Source organism: Pelobates fuscus, chromosome 1 (genome assembly GCF_036172605.1).
Source record: "Pelobates fuscus isolate aPelFus1 chromosome 1, aPelFus1.pri, whole genome shotgun sequence".
In the NCBI taxonomy this organism is placed as follows: domain Eukaryota; kingdom Metazoa; phylum Chordata; class Amphibia; order Anura; family Pelobatidae; genus Pelobates; species Pelobates fuscus.
In genome coordinates, this window is record NC_086317.1 from 63,023,632 (window position 1) to 63,049,231 (window position 25,600).

Here is a 25,600-nt window from a genome sequence, read left to right on the forward strand (position 1 = left end):
TGGCTTTAACTAAAATTAATATCGTAATATATATATTAAAAAAAAAAAACACAAAAAAAAGATTTTGCAGAACCCAATTTGAGGAAGCACTGTGATTAGTCAGAGGGCATGTGCTTGCTCAGTTCACTTTACCAAGTACATTCAGGAAGTGAAAATCACATCGTTGATTACTTCTGTGTCGTTTTAAAGTCAACAAATCATTAGTATTGTATTTTCATTAGTACTGTATTTTGGTTGCATTTAAAATCGGGGATCTTTAAGATCAATTGCATTAGCTATAAACATTGGCATTGTGTAAATAGAACACACATTTATGCAAGTATTTTTCCTTTTTTTATTATTATTATTATTAAAATAGATATTTTTGGACTATTTATGCTATTAGTTACTCTGACCTATTGTAGTTATACAAATCTCGCTTGATGTGCACGGGTAGAGCTTGTTTGCTCTTCTCTTAACTTATTCAGAATATTAATTACGACCATCAACTGCTTCTTCTTTAGCTAAAGGACCACTAAAGTTACCCAGGCAACTTCATCTCAATGAAGTGGTCTGGGTGCAGTGGCTCTGTAGGTTTATCCCTGCAGTGCAGAGATTTGCAGTTTTGGAGAAAGTATTTTTTCTATTTGCAGGGCTACACACTCCTCCAATGGCTGTAACCCTCCCCCCCCGTAGGAAAGTTGTCAGACACATTATGCCAGAAAATATGAATATTATTCATTACACACACTGCAGGTCACAATTAAGAAAATGGTATCACGCCCATTTGTGTACATATTAAAAACCAAACGGCTGAAAACCTTTTTTTTTTTTTTTTTACATTGATACAAGTTAAGAAAACAAGTTGTTAATTGACACCCAAATACTTTGTTAAACAATGCTCTAATTAAATTAACGACTGAATTAATGACAAAACACTTCAACCACCAATGCTTTCCTATGGGGAGGCTAGATGCGTGTGTGACGCTTGCCACGCATGCTTATCAGCCCCCCAACACTCTTGTATAAGAAGCAATGAATTGGACCGACTCCAGAGGGATCCTGTAAAAAGGGAAGTAAAAAGCTTTATTAAATGATTTTATGCCAGACGGGGAGACCTATCTAGATCAGGACTAGAACAGTGCTGGAATACAGGTTTGTATTGTATTCTTTTAAATAGTGTCATGGCCTCTTTTTTTTGTTTTTTTGTTTTACTTTTATTTGTATGTACACATTTTAACAGTTTTGTTTGGGTTAAGATAATTTAGAAAATGTTTATAATGTTCAATATACTATTTATACAGCAAGTGACCCGAATTGTATGCATGGCTTTAGCTCCTGGTCCTACATAGACAGTAAATACAGACAAATTGGGGGATACAGCCAATCTGACAAACATAAAAGAAAATAATAGTGAGTATCCTGTAGCACCACAATATAGATGTAGATAAATATGGCGCTTACAAGGTGCCATAAAAATAATGCTTTGAACGTTGAACAATAGCTCTTCAAGATCTTTATCCAGGTCTGCAGATTGTATATCTCTGGTAAACAGAGACAAAACAATAATGCAGGATGCTAAAACTGTTCAAAAAGAAACAAACTAACAAATTTATGCTACTTGAACTGCTGTAACACTGTATATACTGTTTTTATTGTCCAATCAAGAATGAAACCCACGGAATACCTGATACCTCAAGTAATATGGAGCTGCTTCATTGCTCCTTAACGGCAACAAGTTTTTTGTTGTTGTACCAGATCTTTGGGAAGCTATACGATCAATTACATATATTTATATTTTGATAGGGAGACAGATCTTGCCGAGGCTCTGGAAGCAGGAGGCTGTGACCTTGAAACAGTACGGAACATCATCCAAGGACGGCTAATTCCATCAGATCTCAGGGCAAAAGTATGGAAGGTAAGTGTGTATTCAACCACTGAACCATAGTTTCATATTTATCTTTTCAATATTAAAGAAACACACCAAGCACCATAACTACTCCACCACACTTTAGTGGTTATGTTGCTTGGAATGATCCTTGTTTTTGGAGTCTCCAACGTTTTTGCAATCAATATAGACAGGAGTTGTTTGGATTAGTTCTTATGAATCTATGCATTTTTAATGTTAACTTTACTCAAGCACAGAACCATTTGGTACAAAGCATTAATTCAGATTTGTTCATCTCATTTTTGGTCCGTCCCCCCCCCCCTTTTTTTTGTCCACTCCGTATAGATCACTTCAATTTATTCCCTGAAGTGAAATATACAAATGTTTTGAAACCTCAAAATACCTGATGACTGAGGATGAGCAATGCCATTGGTCTTTCAGATTACTCCTCAGAAAACAAATTTCAGTCGAGTAGAGCCAAGTGTTCATGAAAATGCATGTCACTGTATCCTTATCGACTACCAGGCATCATGTGAAGTCTCTGATTTTTATATTAAAAAGGCCATTGACATTGAAAACGCTTTAAATAACAATTGGTTATATGTTTGCGCTTACTCACAAGTGGTAGAGTCTCGATGAAAACTAGAATATTATTTCAGGTTTTAGTAGAACATAATTCATTAACATACAAAGAATAATGAGTGGCACGTTGATCAGTATGTTGGCGTCGGTGTTTGAAATAAAAAGAGAGGTTATGCACTATGAATCGAAAATCTACTAAACGAAGATAAAGAATAACAAATGTTATATTTGCACTTGTTAACTCCTGCGTCGAGGGTTTTTAAAGGGATATCCCGTGTGGTGCAGTTTTTGGTAGACCTCCACTATCAAAAACAGTAGGTGAAAGCTGGATTATAATATTAATTTGTGTGCATGCCTCTCTTTTTCCAATCTTTTTTTTTTTTTTTTTTTTAATACATATATTGTAAGTTTTCATAAAATAATCATTTCCGTAATTGGTGCTAGTATGTAACACACCTGTACGTTGAATAATGTAATAGAATTACCTGTTTGAGAGTAGTAGCAGTCATTAGAGTTCAAATTGTATGGCATTGACACCGGATGATCCTCCTTCTCCGTGTATGTAGTGACACATCCATGACTGTTCTAACAAGTTTACTGCCGGCTTGCTTTCGAATGTGTAATACATGGTGGCTTGTAATGTCACGTCTGATGCAAGCCAAATGTAGTACACCACATCCTTCTATACTAGCTCTGTTTCAGACCACAATCATTTTTTCTAAATCTGCTATTTTGGCCTAAGTTTCGAAATTAACTTTGAATTCCCAGCAATTATCACTTTAGTGAACAATGCAAGTATGTTCCTGCCTTCTTGAGATAAGTTTTGTAAGTACACACGTTTACTTTTCTGCGTATCTGACACCACCGACAATAAATTCAGCAACACAATATTTTATTTTGGCTTTCTAATTCATAGATTGCACTAAACGTGGCAGGAAAAGGCGACAGTTTAGCCTCGTGGGATGGTTCTTTAGATCTTCCAGAACAGACACTGATTCACCAGGACTGTGAGAATCTTATCGGTAAGGCCCAAGTGTATTGCTGCACTGTAATGTTGAATTCATTCTCTGTAGGTATATCTTATGTAGTGCCAGAGAATTCCAAAGAGAAATGGTTGTTGCTTTTCAAATTCCTTTCACATAAAATTGGTGTTGGAATTGGAATCTTCTGTGCACATTTCAAGTGAGGATCCCACTGCAGGAACTTTGAGTGACTCATCCACCAGATCACACTGTGTTTTCACCTTCAAGCTCACAGTGCTTAAAACACATCAAGGATTATTCACTAAGCTGAGGACTGTACAGAAGGAGGTCTACTTAATTACTTGGTTTCTGTAGTTCAGTTCAGTTTATTTCCAACTGTAATTGATTTGGTCAACCTTTCCTGCGTACCCACTGTGACCAGGAAAAAACTATCCAACTCCGTCCACTTCGGTTTTGTTTTACAAAGTGGAAAAAATGTCAGCTCTAAAGCATTGATATTTTTTTTATTTATTTTTTTGTGGACCAATGTAAGATAAGCTTCAATAGATCTGTTATACCATCCAACCTGTTGTACACCATGCCCTCTATTTGAAACATTAATTGCCTTAAAGTCAATATGCCAAATGAATGTCACATTGACCTACTTTGTACTTTAATACACGTCTGTGTCTCCTGCTCTGCTCATTGCTTGTAACTGGCATGCTTCATTTGTATACCTGACCAGTACACAGCAATCAGTCAAAGACTATGATGGGAAAAAATGTTGTTCTTTGAGTTTACTTAAAGGAACACTTCAACTTTATAAAAAAAAAAATATATATTTTTGAAGTTTGATGTGTCACTTTACTATTCTAGATTAGCCTTTATTATGGATTGTTCTTAGGGAATGTGAAACGTTTTATTGTAAAATCACATTATATATTTATCTTTACCACTTATTGTATACCAACAGTTAATACCTGTTCTTTGGATTTTGTCAGATCAGCTCGCCATACCAGAAGATCAGAAATCTGCAGTTCTGAAGGATGTTGAATCTGTTGTGACTTTTTACTGTAAATCCCGCAATGTTAAATACCATGAAGGTGTCAGTTGGATATATCTTCTGAAGCCACTAGTGGACCTACAGTTGCCACGCAGTGATTTATACAATTGCTTCTATGCAATCATGAATAAGTACATCCCCAGGTATGTTTTATTGCATCAAAATAATCTGATTTTCTTCAGTATTGTAAGCCCAATTGAAATATGGGCATGTTTAACTTCTTAAGGACACATGACGTGTGACATGTCATGATTCCCTTTTATTCCAGAAGTTTGATCCATAAGGGGTTAATACTAGGAATACTTTATAGCCTTAGTCCTCAGTATAGCATTATTGGTTTTATTTATTTAGTGCCAATACATTATGCAGATTATGCATGGTTAGCAAAGGGAATCTTGAAGGAGACCTACTGATATTCTAGAATCTAAGTTTTGAAGCCACTTCTAGCTTATGGTCGTGAAATACTGAAAAAGGTGTGTTGAAGACCGGTTCTATAGGTAAAGACAATAGCTGTGTCAGCCAATGAGTCACTAGCAGTATATTAGAATGTCGGAGGAGATTTGTAAAAATATAAAAATAAAATGGGATTGCACACAATCGTAAAAATCACAGGGTGCTAACTGAGCATGGGTCAGCATATCCCATAAGAGAAAGTATAAAAGAAAAAATATCAGACACTCACTGTGATAGGTTAAGCAGATTTATTGAACCCTACAACATATCGACCTGTACCCAGGGGAGATTTCTAATTTGAAAGCTTTTGATGAGACATTAGGGTGAGATCTTGGCATACTACTTTTGTGAAAAGCTAGTGTATATATTGATGAAATGTTCTGGTAGACCCGATACAGTGTAACATTACATACGCCTGGTATATAGCCCAGCACTATTTTGTAATAAAATGGGCAACAGGAGTAGAAATCATTTCTGGTAGCATCAAATATATTTACCCAGCACTTAGGATATCCTAGAAAAGTCTGGATTGTTAAAGTTCCCCAATTCACCTGGTTAGGCTGATCCAAGTGAAAAACCCTGATAGGAAAAATAGCTTAAAATTGATTTGAACTTAAGGCATAAAAGGGTTCAGTCCATGTTAAACTAATAACCATAAGATACTTTACATTCTAGTAAAATACAAAATGAAACATGATTTTCGTGTAAGACTCGGTTACAATATTTAGTTGAGCCCTGCTGAATACAATTTGTGTTCCGGTCTTGCTTTTGGGCGAGCGAGATTTAATTTTTATTACCGTGACTCACAGAGCAAAGTGCATAGTTCATTATCAAAAGCTAATGTTGGAAGACTTAGATTATTTCAGTTTGCTTCCTATAAATGTAGAACTGTTTTCAACTCTCTTGTTCTCACATCAGTCGATAGATATATAATTTTCCCTTTCCATCCCTGCACACACACTTTCAGATATTTCCAAATGCCGGGTGCATTCCAGCCACAGCCAAAGATAGTAGAAAAAATAGTTCAAACAAAGGCTTGCACTCACGGTCTTTTACTTTTATAAAAGTTTTCTTTCTTTATTCCATTTCTAGTTAAAACATCTTAGTCATAATCAGTTCAGCAAAACAAAAAAGTGAGTGCAAGCCTTTGTTTTCACTTTGTTTTCACTATTTTGTATATATATATACACATCAGTATTATAACAGGGAAAAACATACACATACAATTTATTACCTTCATGCACTACTTGCTTCCACTCCATTTGTTTTAACAGAAGCTCAGTACAGTTCAGAATATTTAAATAGAATGCTGTGAAATAAAATAAATAAGTTTGCAGTGAAGAGGCTTTGTTGTAAAATGATCTATTTGCTCTCTACCTAAATTAGAAAGTGTTTTGTTTGGTACATTCCTGTATGGCAGAGTGTCCAATGAAATCCAGTATATCTGTTGGCGCCTTTTATATTGCTTAAAAATGTTTTATTCTCTTTAGGGATTGTTACAAAAAAGGAAAACCTTTTCATTTATTTCGGTTGCTCCTGCAGTACCACGAGCCAGAGCTATGTTCCTTTCTAGACACAAAGAAGATTACTCCTGATCTCTATGCACTAAATTGGGTAACTATGGAGCCAGATTTGTTTCTCTGTTTACCATGTATTTTGTGTGTTTCTTTCTGACTCTCCTGTTATTAACGATATGTCTGTTTCAGTTTGGGAGCCTCTTTGCATATCATTGCCCAGTGGACGTCACTCAAGCTATCTGGGACAGTTACTTACAGCAGGGGGATCCGTTTATTATGTACTTCTTAATGCTCATCATGCTCGTCAATGCCAAGTGAGTGCCTCTAGTAATGCCACGAGCTGTCAAAACAGTCATTTACCGCTCTTTGATCTGTGTCTTTTTCTTCTATTAGGGAAATTCTTCTTGCTCAAGAAACTGATGGCAAAGAAGAATATATAAGTACGTTTGTTCTTTTACTTTTTTCTTCATTACTCATTTATTTTAATAGGGAGTGAGAGCAGAAAATGTATATATTATCAGTGTTTTTTATTTGTAAAGTAGCAGCTTGTCTCACAACACTACATCTAATAGCCTCTTATACTACAAAGGAAACTAATTGAATGTTTGTAAAAAATACTATAATTGTAATGCAGATTATTTTGTATAATGTCTTCTAATGTAGTCCTGTCATCCCGAGACTGTGCATTGCCATAGTATAATATATTAATTGAAGACTGATCACTCACAGAAGTAGCTAAAGTATGTTTCTGTGTATTACATTGGAAAGAGAACACCGTGGATGGTTCATTCTCTACCTGAACTCGTTACACATGGCCGGTTTCAATACATCTGTTCTTCTCTTTAGAACTTCTGGAAAGCTCTCCTTCAAATTTGGAAGCAGGGGATATTGAGGATCTATTTAATTTAGCACAGTATTACTACAGTAAGACACCCGCTTCATTTCGCAAGGTAAGTTACACATCCCTGAAATTTCCTGCCTTGCTTGGTATAAGGGAAGGTACGTCGGTTACAGGCTTTCTAAAGTGAGTCTTTTTAAACCTTAATGGATTCCCCATGCCGTTTCCTCCAGTTCATCCATACACCCTCACCCTTTCAGAATATTTGTTTACTTAGTGTTTTGCTGGGAAGAATATTTTCAAATTCTTCTTTTTCATTTTAGTTTAAGTTAGCCCGGGGGCATTCAGTACAAGGTTACACATTTAACATAAGGAAAACATTGATAACCATTGGCGATTAATTCAGGTTTGGTTTCACTGAAGATAGAGATCTTCTCAGAGTACGCAGTTTTGTGGAACATTTGCTATTTTCCATATGAGAAGGCTGCACTTCTTTGTTGAAACAAGACCTAGGAGTGGATCTAATATATGGGCTTGGACAGGGTAGTGTGTGAACAGGGCCGGTCTTACGCCTGTATGTGCCCTGCGTAAAAAATCTTCACAGCGCCCTACTCTGGCCTCATGCCCTCTCGGACCACACCCTCCCATTAATCCCTCTCACCATTTAAAAGCTCCTTATTAACCCCACACAAAAAAAGATTAAAAAGCTGTATCAGAATACTAATTTTACATAAGTGCAATATAAATATAGCTATAAAGGTGTTTGCAATTAAAATGAGAAAATAATAAAGATTTATTCACCTTTTTCCAGTGCCTCCCACAATGTCATGGAGGAGACATTGCCAATGTCCAATCCAATGCTTTTCACACAGGAAGCAAGCGTCGCGCACACAGTAAAATGCTCCCATAGGAAACGATTGAATCAATGCTTTCCTATGGGGCTCCTGCATCACGTGACCAATTTATACGGCCAGTGGCTTTTATACTGCCAGCCACTAGAGGTGGACTTAACCCTGCAATTTAAACATTGCAGTTTCTCAAAAACACAGGCCCACTGCACTCAGACCACTTCACCTCAATGGTCTCGGTGACAATAGTGTTGCTTTAAGTAAAACATTTTTTAATTATATATATATATATATATATATATATTTATTGCAAATGGTCTATTTAATAAAATGATGCACACCAACACATACTCACTCTCACTGGCACACACAATGACACATAAACATAGAACCACTGTCAGATGCACTTATCTACACCCACAATGATGCATACAATCAATGACATAAACACTAACGTGCACTCACTGACACACAACTCTGACCAATCACTGCCCAAGGAGGGATATTTAAATCCCTGAATTTCCCTAGCTCATTGCCCTGTCGTGGTTTCTGTTCCTGGTTTCAGAGAGTGTGTATTCTTGTCCTTGTTATTGATATTTCCGGTATTCTGACTTTGGCTATTCCTGACTACTCCAATGTCTGGTTTTCCTGACTTGGCTTTCTTGTCGATCTTGTGTTTTTCTGGCTTCCTTGACCTCGGCTTTCCCTTGACCATTCTCTGTCTTTCAACGTATTAATCCGGCCATTCTACCGGTTTACGTTCTGTCTATTTTTCTATTCTATGTAGATGTTACATAGTTTTGCGTGTTGGATCACATTAGTCGTCGTGACACTGAGAGTTGCACTTTATGACACACACAGACACTGGCATACAACAGTTTACAAATGCATATTTCCACTGTGTGGTTTACAGAGACATTAGTTTGACAGATCCCACAGGATTGTAATGGTTGGAGCCTGGCAGCACTGACAGAGATGGGGCACTAACAGACAGTTAATAGATATATCAGGTAATAGAGTACTGACATGCAGCAGCCAATAGCTCCATCCTCAGCCATGCTCCCAGACCGGATTAGCTGATCTGCAGGGTGTCACACAGCAGCAGGGTAAGGAAGGCTGTGAGGTGCTGGCACTCCTCCAAGGATAATCTACAGGCAGCACAGAGGCAATGAAAGAGGCCAGTGCTGTAAAATGCAGGCAAGTGACTGTCAGCCAAGGACAGGAGGGAGGGAGGGGGCTGGAGGGGCATGCTTACTGGATGAGTAAGCACAGGGGCCTGTCAGCTTCCAGAGTGAGTGTCTGCTCCCTTAAGGACTCCTCCTCCTTACCTCTGCAGCCACTTCCAGCTCCTTTTAAACTGCATGCATCTTATCAGGGAGCTGGGAGTTCAGTGAAGCCAGGAATGTCCGTGATCTGTGTGCCACTTCAGCATGGCTACTGCCCCACGGTTCTCCTCCATATTGTGCAGCAGAGGGAGCAAGGGAAGAATTAACAAGCCCTAGTGTCCAAGCATGCGCAAGCTGTGTTGGGTCCCCGGCGCCCCTGTTGCCATAGTGCCATGTGCAGCCGCACAGCTTGCACACCCCAAAGGCCGGCCTGTGTGGGAATGTATCTATGAAGGGACTTGTTAACCAGGAATGATGAATGTAAGGTATGTCTAAATCTTTGGCTGTTTTGATGCTTTTGGTGCAGGGGAGATATACTTACTTTGTCGGTGCCGCTATCTTCATTCTTCTGTTCCTAGTGCTTCAACCACCAGTAGCTCATGTTGGAATAGACACAAGAGCACGCACTGTTGTCTATTGAGGATCTCGTTAGGCTGCTTGAGTCTCAATAGATTAGTCTCTCGATCAGTGAGACAATGCCCTTTTCCACAGTCGTTACTAGTGAAGCCTGGAGGAATTGACATTGGTAACTCTCCCTTTTGTCAAGCATAGGAAACATCTTTTGACTGCATTGCAATTTCAATGAAATTCAAACAGTCAATGTCAGTATTTCAGAAAATGTTTCTTTATAAAATACTGAGAGGGGTTTTGGGGTGGGAGTGACAGAGCCACTTTGACTGGGAATTGGGTATAATTAGACCGTTCTTGCTAGTAGACTTGCTATTCTATGGGTTTTGAAATGTTTGGAACTTACTTAAGGTGTGTCCCACTGTTGTAATATAGATCGTGTTAACTTTTTTTTTTCTGTCTAGTCCACTGAATTTCATTTTCCAAGTAAATATTGCTTTTGATTGTTTCTTTCTTTATTTTGTATGTTTTTAGTTTTAGCCATATCTGTAACATATTTAGAGCATAATACTTGATGCAAAATTGTGACTGAAGAACTAGAGGTGAATTGTTAGGAGTCTACATTTCCCTGTATCACTACAAACCGTCTGTGCAGTCAGGGTGGTAGCTAATTACTTTATCTGCAAAAACTGCTTAGATCATTGTAAGCTTACCACTTAAAATCTGTATTGCAAGTGTAATGGAAGTCATACTATTGGTGTAAGTTTTATATCTTGTAGTAGGTGATGTATCTGTATCGTTCCCAGTTATGTGAATGTCTCTTCTCCTTTCTAGAATCACAACAGTCTGTTCGGAAGCAGTTTGATAGCTCTCAAAGATGATACTGACCTGAGCCAGGCTCTGTGTTTATCAATTTCTGTATCGGAAATTCTTCAAGCAAATCAGCAGCAAGGGGTGAGTGAGTGATACTCTGTAACGATTAATGCCAGTGGACAGAAAATAACAAAACGTATCTAGAGGGTGAGACATGGAATGATCACATATCAAAATAAAAAAATCAATAGCGCATTGAAAAATCTTGCTCCGTGACCATTTTGCTGAGGGGAAATGTTTGACACGGGTGAATAAATGACACTACTAACGTAACAAATTAACAGGTACAGAGGCACTAATGATAAACATGTGAAATCTTAATAAATAGTCCTACTTTGAATTGTTGTTTTTAGTTTGCGTTGTAGATCATGTTATTTATTTTATGTAAAGATTAATAATTTGCCATTGATGCTGGAGTGTGTCAGTTACCATATTGATTCCAGTACTTATTGGTTCCTGTAATTTACACTTTGTTTTAGTTATGAGATCAATACTGAATGAATTATACAGTGCACTATACTATCTTTGATTTTAAGAGGGTGGACAAAATAATAGAAACCCCTAACAAGCACCTAGTGAGAATCAAGGCCAACCTTTGGTACTGTGCTTAGAAAAAAACAAAACAACACAATCTGGCCAAGTCCCTTTCCTGTTTTTATATATTTATGTAATTTTCTCTGCAATATAATATCGCTTCTTCATATGAACATCCATGGGATTCTACCAACCCAGATTTATTTAAAGAAATTCAATAATAAAAGAATTATCTTAGAAAAAATAAATATTAGTGAAGAACTTATCCAGCACACCTAACCTAACCTTATAATTTATGATTTATGATGTACAACGTGTTTCAGGACGGAGTACGGTTCTTTGTGGTGGACTGTCGACCTGCAGAGCAGTACAATTCTGGCCACCTCTCAACAGCCTTTCACTTGGATTCTGACTTGGTATGTATAAGCCATACATTTTTAATTTGTCTTTGTGTAATGTGTTCTTTTCCTTGTTTGTGTTTCAAAGCTTTGCTGTTGTGAAAATGCCTGATTTGATTTTGTCAATCAAGTACTGAAATGTTCGGCAAATTAGGATAAAGTCATAGTTCACTCACTGTGTTGTTTTCATATTTCTGAAATTTGTAGAATATCGTTTTGACACTTGAAGAGATATTTATAATGTGATAAACGCTAGTACCGCTGGTCTTCTTTCTTATTTACAAATGTATTTTATATATATCATTTAAAAAAAAAATGTAAACTGCCTGGTGTGTTTTGTTTAATAGATGCTGCAAAACCCAGGGGAATTTGCTCTGTCTGTGAAATCTCTTCTGGAAGCTCAGAAACAGTCCATTGAGTCAGGCTCTGTGGCTGGCGGAGAGCACCTGTGCTTTATGGGCAGTGGTAGGGAAGAGGAAGACATGTACATGAATATGGTCCTGGCTCATTTTTTACAGGTACTTTTGTTCCCCTTTCAGTTTCTCTCAGAAAATGTTCATCGTCCACGATTAAACGTTGTAATGAAAATGACCCGAAAACAAACTGTTTACTGGAAAAATATTATCAGATTAACTCAACATTTGTGTGCCCATTTTCTTTTTTTCTTTTTTTTTCCTTTTTTTTGTTTGCTTGCTTATGTTTGGTTTTTCTTTTTATTATTTATTTTGGATTATTTTTTTTTTCTTGATCACTTGCCCCTTTCGAGGAATTTATTTTTTCATAAACAAATGAGACAAGTCACATTTTTTTCTTTACCCTGAATACAAATCTATGTCCACACAGGAGCTTCTCACACAGTTGAGCATCTTACAGGTTTGCTCACGCTCTACTCTGAATTTCAGACAATTAAATCCAATTTGCAAAATATGGGCTAAAGTACCCAAGCTGAGATTATAGCAGATGTGGAGAGTTTTTCCAAAACAGTTCTCGTTTATTTTAGTTAAGTTCAAATGTAATCTTAGTGAATAACCCCTCTTACGGTGTGGTTTTTTCTCCCTTTTTGTTAATGTATACTTTAGAATTTCTACATCGTCTTGTATGTTTACAGGATTTTGCTTGCTATATTTTGCCTTCCAGAAAATAGCCTGTTGGACAAGATAGTGACTTTTTTTTTCTGTCTTACTTCCTTTTGTCCACAGCCCCAGTTCCCACAGAGTGCTAATTGAGGGACATAGATGTTGAACTTGTTCAGTTTATTTTTATTGATTTTCTTTTAACCCCTTCTCATTTTTTCTTTTTTTTTTTAAATAGTTTTTTAAATATATATATATTTTTTTTATGTGCAGAAAAACAAGGAATACGTCTGCATAGCCAAAGGAGGATTCATGGGTGAGTTATTTTTACCTTACAGAATGATCTGGCTATTTGATTTATTAGACAGTTGTGTATTTTACTGAGTGACTATCCTGTGTGATTTTGCCTCTAACAAATTGTGGATTCACGGAGTTAATTAAATCAATTACAGCAACACAAATCTCAATAGTAATTGATTATTGGCTGTGCAGTTACATTACACAGGTAAATTATGATCACTGACCAAATAGTTCTGATGATTTTATGAATTTACGTGTGCTACATTGTGTATTCTCGAACCTTTTTGGCAGTGCTGCAGCAGCATTTAGCTGACATCAACGTTGATGGCCCAGATAATGGATATGGACACTGGATCATTAGCACAACTGGATCCCGGAGCAGCATGAGTTCTTATGCTGATGTAAGTATTTGATGCTGTATTATCTTTACATTTTGGCTTCACACAGGTCGTGTGAGCCAATTTACCCTGCTAACAGGAAACTAATTGGATACCAAACAGGTTAGTTTAAAAACAGTACGCCGTTGTATTGTTTTGTTTGTTGCAAATGAAGGCACTACAAAGGGAGTCCTTTATGAAGGATAATTCTGTTGGCAAAGTTCGAAAAGTGAAGCAATGTCCATGTGAACTTTTAGAATGTTCATACTAATTGCTGCACAGTTAGCATTTTGTCCAGAACTGCTTCAGCATTTCATTGTGCACAGCCTTCATCGCAGCCTATCTTTCTCTCATGCTGAGATTCTGTCTATGAACAATTGCTTTCTTTGTGTTTCTGGTCCCACTGACTGGTGTTTCAGGCTGAATGTTCCTGACTGTGCAAAAAGAAGTAACACATTAATTTTATTATATGAACAAAACTTACTTTGTTTTTCATTTTTTAAACAAGAAATTCTTACACTTGGAATTCAAGCTTTGATTTGTATAAAACAAAGAATGTTTCTCCTTACAGGGTGATTCTTCTAATGGAATGGGAGATGGGAAAGGGGTGAAGTCCCTTGTAAATAAAATGACAGTGGCTTTAAAAACAAAGTCTGTCAACGTGAAAGAAAAAGTAATCAGTTTCATCGAGAACACATCCACGCCAGTAGAAAGGTTGGTACCATATTGATCACAGCTACTCTTCTACCATGCATCTTCACTTTCTACAGTTTATAAACACTACATCACAAAATTTAGCTAAGCTAATGTAACCGTAGTGCAAAGGTAATTGCAAAATACTGAATGTTATTTTAGGGGGTACTTAAGTGGGAGAATGGGATTATTTTTCTCGTTTTCTTTTAGTAAGTAATGGAGAAGCAATTTTTGTGGGAATGACTCCATTGTAGCGGGAAAGAGAAACTGATGCATAACATTCACTTCCTCTAAAAAAAAAAAAAAAAAGGACTATTTATTTGGAATATAGTGATGTAGTCAACCATGCGGCTATCATACAGAGCATTGAATCGAAAGAGCGAATTACAAAAGTATTGCTTGTGTCTTTTTAAGCGGTTGAAGGACAGTGATTGTATTTGTCAACCAATACATGCATTCGCAGTGCTCTGTGTTTGGAGAATACATAGTAAAACACATTGTGCTGGAAGACGACCTGTATTGTTTGACATAAGAAGTCACCTTTAAATAGGTATATTTTCCTCTACATGTTGTCCTAATAAAGATTGGCAACAAACATATGTCTGAAAATAAATGTGCTTTGTTGACTAATTTCCTCCTACGGCCCAGATAGATTTACTTGTGTACAGGGCATTTGCCTGCGAATCAATATTTATAATATTTAGGTAGAGTTGAAAAGTAATAAAATCCAATCTATCCTTTAAAAAAAAAAAAAAAAAAAATGTAAAAATTCCTTCTTCCAGAAATTTGGCTAAACTGTATGTAGATGAGAGTTGTTTGTTTTCATAACCTCCATGTCTTTTGGTTTTGTTGAACAATTCTATGATAGCAGGGTGTTATAAAAAAAAAAAAAGATGCTGTGTGTATTTGGCAATCAGCAGTTATTCTTTGGAGTACACAGTGTTCTAAGGAAATACATTATCTTTTATGACTATTTGTTTAGTTTCTCTCTATTTTTACATTGACTTTTAGTTCCTTTTTTAAATGTTACATTTTGTGTAAATAGATATTCTGTATGAATATAACAAGTAGTTAAAGTCACAGAAGGGTAATTTCAGCCTCTTCTTTCAAGATGGGGAACAAAATGTTGATGGTACTTGACGTTTCCATAATAATGTTGGTGGCAGAGATCTCATTTTAGTGCCTGCCTCATTATGGCAATATCACAATAGGGTATTGCAAAGGACACATTTAACAAAGGTGTTTGATGCCTGTGCTGTTTTTTTGTTTTTTGTTTTTAAAAGAATCGCTGCTTTGAATAGAGCTGTGTTGAAATGTCAGCTGGTATCTCACAAAGGTTTCATGTAACCCTTTCTGGTTTGTGTTCTGTGCCCCAATTTGCAATAGAATCTCTTTCAATCTTCCATGGCCAGAGAGGGCGAGTTTGGAGCGGTAAGGCCTCAGTAGTGAGCTGTGATCCCACCACCTCTGTACCTGAGCACAACGTCTCACTGTATGCAAGCACGAATTACACTGACATCCTATGCAAGCCGTGCTTCTACCTCTAGACTAATTAGAATATGAAAGTTTAAACCTCTTTACTTAACTAACTCCGGTAAGGTTGCCTGGTTAATCGTCAAAAATCCAGTTCTTACATTTGACTTTAATAACGGGGAATAACTTTAAATATTTTTTTCATAGAGACAGAACCTTATGAAGGTCTCTCTGACAATCACTTACCAAGTGTTTCTACTAATAATTTTGCAAACAATCCAGAATCTGATCCTTATACTGTAATCCAATATGGTTGCTGTGGCCGGTCAGTGTAATTAATGCTTTTGTCATTAGTTTTCAATAGTTGGATGCACACCTCTACTACACCTTGACTTTAGCATTCTCCTGACTGCACTTGAACACTAACATTCTCTTCCATCTACAGCTAATCCACGTCTTGTCCATAACATTTCAGTCTTGAATATTTCAATGCTTATACTAAGCAGCAGCATTTTTGTTTTAAGGTTTTTTTTTAAACCCTCAATTTGGAATATATTCTATAACACGCTGTAGTGAATATGCCTGTGTTTGACTTGATTGGCTGTTCATTGGACAGGCCGACGCAAAACCAACTCCATAGTACAATAATGAAAATAGTGAGAGTAGTCTCAACATGTGTTCCTTTATAGGATGTAGATTCCCACTTTTTAGTTCCTGTTCTTGTCTGGTCACTCATCAAGCAGTGATCCCTTTCATTGCATGGTGATTACATGATTGCTAACATTGCAATTCAGGGGATTGATGCTTCGTGATCATTAAGGAAACTGGTTCCATTGTTCATTACTGTTTTATTTCTTAAAATATGCCAACAGAGTCCTTAGTGATAAACAACATAATAATGCAGGCTAAGTGGGTGCTTTTCAAATTGATGAAAACTGGCATAAATAAATCAGGGGAAAAAAACAAACATAAGTTGTAATTTGGTAATATTTCTTTATTCTATAAAGGGCAACAAAACCATTTTCTTGAACTTTTATGAACAATTAAAAGTATGAACTTGTTTATTATGTAGAATGAATTAATTTTATGTGAGGGGATTAAAACGATTGTACTTATTTATAACTTGACTTTACGGATACAAGTAAAAAGAATAAGCTATCCATATATCATAGTTATAAGCGATCAGTAAAATTTCTAAAGTTGTGTCCTGATTTTATGTGTCTTATTTTTACAGAATGTAGGCAGTCACCCATATAGCAATATCTGACTCTTTAACAACAGATAAATTATACCTACTATCAATTGGTCAGACACAGATAACACGTGGATAACTATTGTCAATGGATTTAAAATGAATTGCCCATATCGATCTTCTGATAACATATAAAGTTAATTATCTTGTCTAAACTTGTATAGGATATAAACAAAGCACACGCAGTACTTCGAATTTTATTTGGAATGTTGTGAAGTCCACGCATGCAGCATCCCATCACTCCTCTAGCCACCGTAAATACTTACCAAAAGTGAAATTAGAGGGAATTAGTAATACTCCTTTCTCCTCCAGCTCTGAGACTTGAATCAACCCTTTTGGTGCCCCTATTATTTATATTAATTGTGGCCAGAAAGACCATAGATTAATGAAAAATATTGGTACGTGTGCCTGTCTTCACGGAAGCAGTAGATTTGTATGTGAGCCAAACATTTACAGATTTATCTGCTAAATGCATTGGCCATGTAGATCTGAATATGTTTGTATGGACTGTGCTTCTCGACATATATGCAATATTCATATGGGTATACATGCATACATGAAATTGCGTTAAAGGGCCTTTTACAGTGACTGTTTTTACATCTCTATGCAGTAAACGTAAGACTTTGTCCATCTCACTGCTTACTTTCAACTGCTGTGTTAATGGTAAAAACGCAATGTAATCCTTTTAACATCTAGTTGTCAGCCTAATGTTTCCTGGATGCCATGCTTCACTTACAGCACTGCCTAATTTTGCCTGCACTTTTGGTAATAAATGCTGTACTTTTGGGAGCGCACAGAAAACCCAAACCTGAACAGGCGTTATAAAAGATAAAAAAAAATACTTATATAAAATTTTACCAACAGGCACATAAGCAGCAGTGATCGACTTGGAAAGCCGTATCGTGGTGTAAAACCTGTATTCAGCATTGGTGATGAAGAGGAATATGACACGGGTACGGCTATAAATATCTTGTTTGAGAATGCTGATATATTCACTAAAATCAAACTGTTTACTGACAGTCACTTGTGTAACCGACGTGTGAATAATTGTTTGAAGTCAAGCAGCGGTAATGTATTAATGTTGGACCGTACTTGTTAGGCGTCCAGTCTGCATTTTCAAGTCTTTAATATGTATGAGGTGACTCTGTGTACATTAAGGAAAAGCTTAAAACTATATATTGAGTTTAGAAATGTTTTTGTTTAATTCATAAGTTCATGCACAAAGCATGAATGGAACAAACCAAAGTTATATGCCACACTTACAATGTATACATTGTGCTTCTATACAGTGTTCATGCAGTTGTGCTTGCAGAACACGAATGCATACACTTTTTAAAAAAGTTTTCATTTTTATTTTACGCACCGTTCACAAATGAAATCTATAGCAATTAAAACAAAAAAGTCACTTGGCTTGTTTCAAACACCTTCCTTTTCATATGGAAGGTCAGTAAGGGTTAAATAAAATCAATCACGTAAACTGATGTGCAACGTAAAATAAATATATATATTTATTTAACTAATCAATGGTAGTGTGTGCAATGTTTTGTGAACTGCATATGTGGCATTTAATCCTTTAAATTCCTACACATATGCCAGGGTACTGTAACTCACACTTCCAATCATGTTTTAAACCAGCCTATTTCTCTGAGACTTAATTGGCTGGTCTTCTTGCATAGCTTTCTAAAAACCATGCAGCAAAATATAAACATACATATATACAGTACTGAGATATAGCTTTAAATGCCAGTGCCAAATACAAAAACTGTATTTAAATTGGCCTCTTTGCCATCCTTTTCAGATGAAATTGACAGCTCCTCCATGTCGGACGATGATCGCAAAGAAATTGTTAACATCCAAACCTGGATAAACAAACCTGACATCAAACATCATTTTCCATGTAACGAGGTGAAGGAAAATGGTCACATGTTTCCCAGGTAAGTGTATCAGTGTAAAAATGTATGTTAAAGGAACACTTTGGGCACCTTAAGTTTAATTCAGATTGAGTTTTTTCCGTGTGCTATAATTATTCTGCTTCTATGATGACGGTGTGAAACCTTGTCTTTTTACATATGGTGAGCATGAAGTTACTTCCTCCGGCCGAGCTCACATTTATAGCTTTAACATGAAAAAATGTCTCTAGATTTATTTCAAGCACGAGTTATCATTGAAATAAAAATATCAAACATATTTCCCAAATACAGTAGCTGCTGTTAAAGTTTAGTGCTCATTTATGTGAAACCAAAACAGGAGATTGATTTCACATTTGTCCGGTGTCATTTTGGTTGCTTTCTATATAACTGACTACATCTAGACATAAAGTAGAGAAATAGACATTGTATAGATAAATAGCTAATCAATAATATTAACGGGCCATTTTCCATTTACTAGATTAGAACAATCCAAATCAGTCATAGCGGACAATAAATTCAGATTTGATCCCCAATACTATTGAAACTGAACTAGATTAACTATGCTGACTTTTCCCACACTCACTGTATTTAATTATAATAATTATTTGCCTACCAATCCCTATGGTGATTATTAACCGATACTTACAAAAAAATTTGAATATTCGCAAAACCGATAATCAGTCGATCCCTACTAAGCAGCATTGTCCAATAATGTCTCTTGCTGTGGAATGGGATTGCAAGTCTACAGACTGATGCTATACGGACAGCAAAAATCATGTTTTATGTGAAAGTATGGTCACTTCCCTACTTGTTCTCATATGCACATAGTTCCGTGATACATGTTTGGCTACCAGCACTATTTTCTTCATTCTCTATAGTTACCAGATTATTTACAGCTCTGTTCTTGTATTGAAAAATTACATGTGGTTAAATGTGCAATAAAATGTACCTCTCCAAGTAATGTGTGCGTCATCCAACCAAATTTCTGTCTTGCAATTGATTTTTCCTTTATCTTTAGTAAGGTGAGTGGTGACATGGTGTTTTATCAGTGTACTAGAGCAGTTCCGAAGCATTCATTTTCCTATCTATTTAAATGTGCATGTTTTGGCAATGTTCGTGTGTAAACAATCTTTTTGTTGTGTCTTTAATAGCCACCTCCTGGTAACTGCAACCCACATGTATTGTCTGCGAGAAATTCAGTCTAGAAAAGGATTTGCCTATATACAGTCTCGGCAAGCATTAAGCTCTGTTGTGAAGATTACATCAAAAAAGAAACATCCAGAACTTATCACCTTTAAATATGGAAACAGCAGTTCCTCTGGTGTTGAAATATTAGCTGTGGAAAGGTATGATCAGTCATCCTGAGCGAGGGAAATATGTCTTTTAAAAGATTTACAATGAACCATTGCTGTGGAAAGGCTACTTAAACCTCTAAAACTAAGCTAATCATACTCATTTCACATATTTATATTTTTTGTTCAATGTTAGCCATACTTATACCCATTTTTTATATTTAGAATTTGTGTTCAATAATATCTTTTCTCAGTTTTACTATTTATTTTATTATTACTACTAATTTTGGGTTATTAAAACAAACCATTCTCCTCTCTTCCAAGGTACTTAATCCCAAATGCAGGAGATGCTACCAAAGCCATAAAACAGCAAATTATTAAAGTCCTCGATGCCTTAGAAAGCTAACAACACGATCTTTGGTATATTTCAAATGAATGCCGACTGCAGGAAAAGAGAACTTTGCTGGTGGGGTGATACGATAGTTTGACTTATTTAATTTTCCTGGGGTTCTATTTCATACCACTCCTTTTGCATACGTTTTTTGTATATTAATTTTGAGACAAGCATCATTATATCTGACTTGACTGTTAGAATATAAAATCCATACAGGAGGTATTTAACTAAATTCTAAAAAAACAAATGTAAGATAAATGATGCAGTTTTTAAAAAAAATATCAGCAGAAACCCGTGTTAATATATTCCAGATGCTTGGATTAAAAAGGAGGGGGAGCAGCTGTGAATTTGGATTTACAGTTTGCAAGTCTGCAATGTGAAGCACAGGAAATGTTTCTTGAAAGGATTCAGGGATCTGTCAAAATGGAGGTCTGATGAGAGCCTACAGAAAGAATTCCTGTTTAATTTAAACCAAATCTCTAGTACCTGCGCTGTACTAAACAAGTGGTATTTCTAATTCAGTTTACGACCAACTAGCTGCTATGGTAATGTAATTGCCATTATTAATTTGATTACAGATTTTAAGACCTTCAATAGCTGATGACGTACATGGGATGATAATTTACCAGGTGAATATTAACGGCTTGCACACTTCCAGAGGTTGATTGACGTAAGGCCAATTTTCCCCAGCCTAGTTGAGCAGGAAAAAGCATTGCAGTTTAGAGATTATCCTTGGGCTTGGAAGGGACTTGCCCCAGGAATTGAATGCCGAGTAAGGTTTCCACAACAGGGCTATTAAAGAATTTCTGCTTTTACATAGGACTTGCTTTAGTTTCAGAGTATGAATGAGCCAGTCACATTAAGCTGGCTAGGTTAGGCCCCGAGGTGATAACTGGTGTCTTTTTATTGATGACTCTATCACTACGGCTAACGTACCTAAACATTAACACTCCCTTAGTCTTAAACATAAAGCAGCTTAAGTTGGCTTAGCCCTTTTCTATGAACACAGTATTTTTTTTCCTTCTGCTAAATACTGCACTAAATAAAAAGTTTTTTTTATAATTTTCAGATGTATAAAGCTGTATACAGGAAAAAAAAATGTTGTTTCTTTGATATTATGCCACTTTGAGGTGAATAAAACCCATATGTGCAATGTGTTATCGGACAGCCCCAGCGGATATTGGGCTGTACTTTCACTGCCAGAAATCCTGCATTGTGTGAAATTAAGAAATATTGGGCATGGGGGAATGTTTATTAAGCACACAAGGCCAGATTGAACCTTACATGCATTTAATCTTTTACCGATTAAAACTATATAAATAAATAACAAAATCCCAGGTATCGTGGGATAATGCAGAGATGTCAATGAAGAAAATAGGCCTCATTAAAATTCTAATGCTAATTCGTAGTTTGAATTTGTTATATTAACTTGTACATTGCATTTAACAAAATAATCCACAATTGGTAAATAAAACATTAGTAAAATCATTTTAAGTGTAAGACACAATATTGTCTTGTTCCTTTTATGCATTCCTTCATTATTTTACTTGATTATATACATTTTATATCTGTCACAGGAAATAAGTATTTAGTTATTTATTATTCAATGGGGTTTTTTTTTTTTTTTTTGTAAATCATATTTTATTTTTTATGTAGCATTTAACATACAACAAATGTTAAAGCTTTGTCCAAAAGTTATTTAATCTCCCAAATCCAGTCCTCAAGAAAAGTTGCAAGATAAAATGCTTCTCAAAATAGACCGGTTTAGCAAGAAACAATATGTTACACTGTGTAAAAAGGGATATAAAAAGGAGATTGAAAACGTGCCACAGATTTTTCTATTCGACTTTGCTAACTTGCCACTGATTTTTCTATCCGACTTTGCGCTGTGTATTAGCACACTTTAGAATTCGTAAGAAGGTCAACCATGGGAACACTCTGCATATGAATACCCAAAAATAAAGTCCTCCATGTTGAGCAGCTCCTCCGTACATTCAAACCACCATAGCCACTGCCAGTTGTGCTCTTCAATATTTACATCCTAACATTCACATGCCAAGACTAAGCACCTAATCCAGTTCAGCTGACTGAAGTAGACTTGGTTCTTAGATCATACACATACAGTCTACCGCAAAATTAATTTGTCATTTGACGTTAAACCACTTTCAGGGCTATTTACTAAAGTGGGAATTGTCAGGAATTCAAAGTTTAAATTTACTTTGAATTTTCAACAATTATCACTTTAGTAAATAACCCTGCTTATTGGCAGCCTTAGCCACGTCTCTCCAGGCTGTTACTCAAACAGTCTTCTTACACACATCCTGAAAACTGTTTACATTTTCATATTCTGATCTAATACCAGCAAGTAGCACTGCCAGCAGCCCCATGTGTGAATTTAAAGTTCTTACACAAAGCTTGAAAAGAAACAAGCAACCTTGAAGCACATTTTGAGATCAATTCCAGCAGTATTTTAATTTTATTCATTCAGATCCACACACACGTATGTAATCTCCGAGTCAATCATACACAATTCAGCCAGAGGCACACAGATACATACCAAGATGCATTCACACATAAATAAGTGGTAGGTTATGGGAGCTCTCACATGCTACTTGGAATCTCCTGCCCATGCTTCTCCTATGGACTGCCATCACCGATTTATGGATGCTGCTGCAAAACACTTACTTTTTCTTATATTATTCCCTCTTGCATGGAAATGAGATCATGATAAAGCAAGAATACTGTACAGCACCATTCACATAAGCAGCAGCATGGTTTGCGCCCTCAAATATAAGGACTTTGCAAGCTTGGGGGTAACACTTGCCACAACGCAACTATTGCACAATATAATGCATGGTCTCATGTATATAATGTATGTATACAAAAAAGAGCATATATGTAATGTAATTATATAAAATTAGTGAGTTCACCATGCAAACTGTGTGAAATAGAAATATACTCAGAATAAAGTGAACTGCTTCTCCTGTGACTTTTCCCACAATCCTGTAAACAATGTAGATAAAAAGCTAATTTAAAAAATTCCTTAAAGATAAACTCTATTTTGACTGCATTGTAATTTGAAATTAATTACAAAGCAGCTGAAAAGAGCCTTCCAAAAATCTCTTATAAAAAAGCTAAAATAGTTATACTCCAGCCATGCACATGTGCAACCCGCATTAGGAAAATCAGGACTTTTACTTATTTGGGAAGTCAATAGATGTGATGTGTTTTCTGTGCCACGTTATTTAAAATTAATGTATTTTAATGAATAAAAACCTATTTGAAACCATCAATAAAGGTGCTTTAATGATGGAGAGGTAGCCACTTTCTTGTCCCTGCAGTATTTTCTGTAAATGGGGGGACCGTTCAGTTAACACTTACATTGTCATTACCTGAACGTGAAACGTCAAATTTTTAAAGGGAATTTAACATTTTTGGACCAGAATATTAAAACAGAGACACTTCCCAGCTAAGTTAATGTGGCCATAAATTGGAAAATCCCTTTGAATTCATAATAATTTACACTTCAGTGAATAGTTGTCTTTCTATACAGGGAATATAAAATGGAATGCCATACATCTTGGAGGTGTCCCTTTAAATGGTGGTTATTATGAACAAACTAGCTCAATGTATGTGTGCAGCAGGTCAGCCAGTTTATTGGCAGTAGGAGGCCTATTGAGGCTGGTTTTGGAGCTCATTGGTTTCTTTGGTGGGATGAATCAGAGGACATGGTTGTATCTCCCCCCGCCAGGCACCAGCTGGCTGTTCTCATACTCTACATAATTAAACACAGCGGCAACCAGGGACTCCAGTAACGCGGTGATCCTGGAGATCAGCAAGGGCGAGCGCCGGACCCTGCCCACCACATGGTACACGAAATAGGGGTTCCCGCGCCGCCTCCTCCATCCGCGCCGCGTGGAGCTGAGATTTGGAGCTCGACTTCCGGCGCCGGGATATGACGTTACCGGTCTTGCCATATTCTCCGCCTCCGCGCTGCCCGTCTATAGTGCGAGTGGGCGGGTCAGTCTATGTGATGAGGAGGGCGTGGTTAGTCTTTGTGTGATGGAGGGGGCGTGGTCATGCTCTCCGTGATGGATGGGAAGGCGGGCGGGGTCTCTGTGATTGGACTGGATATACAAGTAACCTCGCCCACCTGCAGCGTCAGAGCATGTGACGTCATCCGTCTATGCCGTTCACAGGCTGTTCTAGGGACAACACTGAAATAAGTGCTAGCTATTATCACTGTACACATAGAGATCGGTTACTGTTATGGCCAGGGCCGGTGATACCTCAGACAGAACCAGCTATTTGTACCCTCAACACTCCCCCTCCCAAATAAATAATGCCAATGTAGTGTGTCTCCTTGTCCCCCCAGCCTCTCTCTGTGTGTTTCTTTGTCCATCCCTGTCCCCTTAGTGTGTCTCCTTGTCCCCCCAGCCTCTCTCTGTGTGTTTCTTTGTCCATCCCTGTCCCCTTAGTGTGTCTCCTTGTCCCCCCAGCCTCTCTCTGTGTGTTTCTTTGTCCATCCCTGTCCCCTTAGTGTGTCTCTTTGTCCCCCCAGCCTCTCTCTGTGTGTTTCTTTGTCCATCCCTGTCCCCTTAGTGTGTCTCCTTGTCCCCCCAGCCTCTCTCTGTGTGTTTCTTTGTCCATCCCTGTCCCCTTAGTGTGTCTCTTTGTCCCCCCAGCCTCTCTCTGTGTGTTTCTTTGTCCATCCCTGTCCCCTTAGTGTGTCTCCTTGTCCCCCCAGCCTCTCTCTGTGTGTTTCTTTGTCCATCCCTGTCCCCTTAGTGTGTCTCCTGTCCCCCCAGCCTCTCTCTGTGTGTTTCTTTGTCCATCCCTGTCCCCTTAGTGTGTCTCTTTGTCCCCCCAGCCTCTCTCTGTGTGTTTCTTTGTCCATCCCTGTCCCCTTAGTGTGTCTCCTTGTCCCCCCAGCCTCTCTCTGTGTGTTTCTTTGTCCATCCCTGTCCCCTTAGTGTGTCTCCTGTCCCCCCAGCCTCTCTCTGTGTGTTTCTTTGTCCATCCCTGTCCCCTTAGTGTGTCTCTTTGTCCCCCCAGCCTCTCTCTGTGTGTTTCTTTGTCCATCCCTGTCCCCTTAGTGTGTCTCCTTGTCCCCCCAGCCTCTCTCTGTGTGTTTCTTTGTCCATCCCTGTCCCCTTAGTGTGTCTCCT

General features: G+C 37.2%; 1 protein-coding gene across 2 annotated transcripts in view; it reads left to right on the top strand.

Annotated features, from left to right (window-relative positions):
* Positions 1–21,920, top strand: part of TBC1D23 (TBC1 domain family member 23) — a 34,615-nt gene extending 12,695 nt beyond the window's left edge. Inside the window, exons 2-19 of one of the 2 annotated variants that reach the window (XM_063448957.1) lie at positions 1,786–1,897; positions 3,366–3,471; positions 4,413–4,617; positions 6,418–6,541; positions 6,634–6,758; positions 6,838–6,884; positions 7,291–7,394; positions 10,698–10,817; positions 11,594–11,686; positions 12,016–12,186; positions 13,015–13,057; positions 13,333–13,442; positions 13,990–14,132; positions 15,498–15,542; positions 17,701–17,789; positions 18,635–18,770; positions 19,898–20,092; positions 20,363–21,920. In XM_063448957.1, the coding sequence (XP_063305027.1) occupies positions 1,786–1,897; positions 3,366–3,471; positions 4,413–4,617; positions 6,418–6,541; positions 6,634–6,758; positions 6,838–6,884; positions 7,291–7,394; positions 10,698–10,817; positions 11,594–11,686; positions 12,016–12,186; positions 13,015–13,057; positions 13,333–13,442; positions 13,990–14,132; positions 15,498–15,542; positions 17,701–17,789; positions 18,635–18,770; positions 19,898–20,092; positions 20,363–20,444 (2,050 nt within the window). In that variant the 3' untranslated portion in view covers positions 20,445–21,920. The remainder of the gene's footprint in view (positions 1–1,785; positions 1,898–3,365; positions 3,472–4,412; positions 4,618–6,417; positions 6,542–6,633; positions 6,759–6,837; positions 6,885–7,290; positions 7,395–10,697; positions 10,818–11,593; positions 11,687–12,015; positions 12,187–13,014; positions 13,058–13,332; positions 13,443–13,989; positions 14,133–15,497; positions 15,543–17,700; positions 17,790–18,634; positions 18,771–19,897; positions 20,093–20,362) is intronic. The other variant, XM_063448966.1, reaches the window with a different exon arrangement.
* The last annotated feature ends 3,680 nt before the right edge of the window (positions 21,921–25,600 follow it).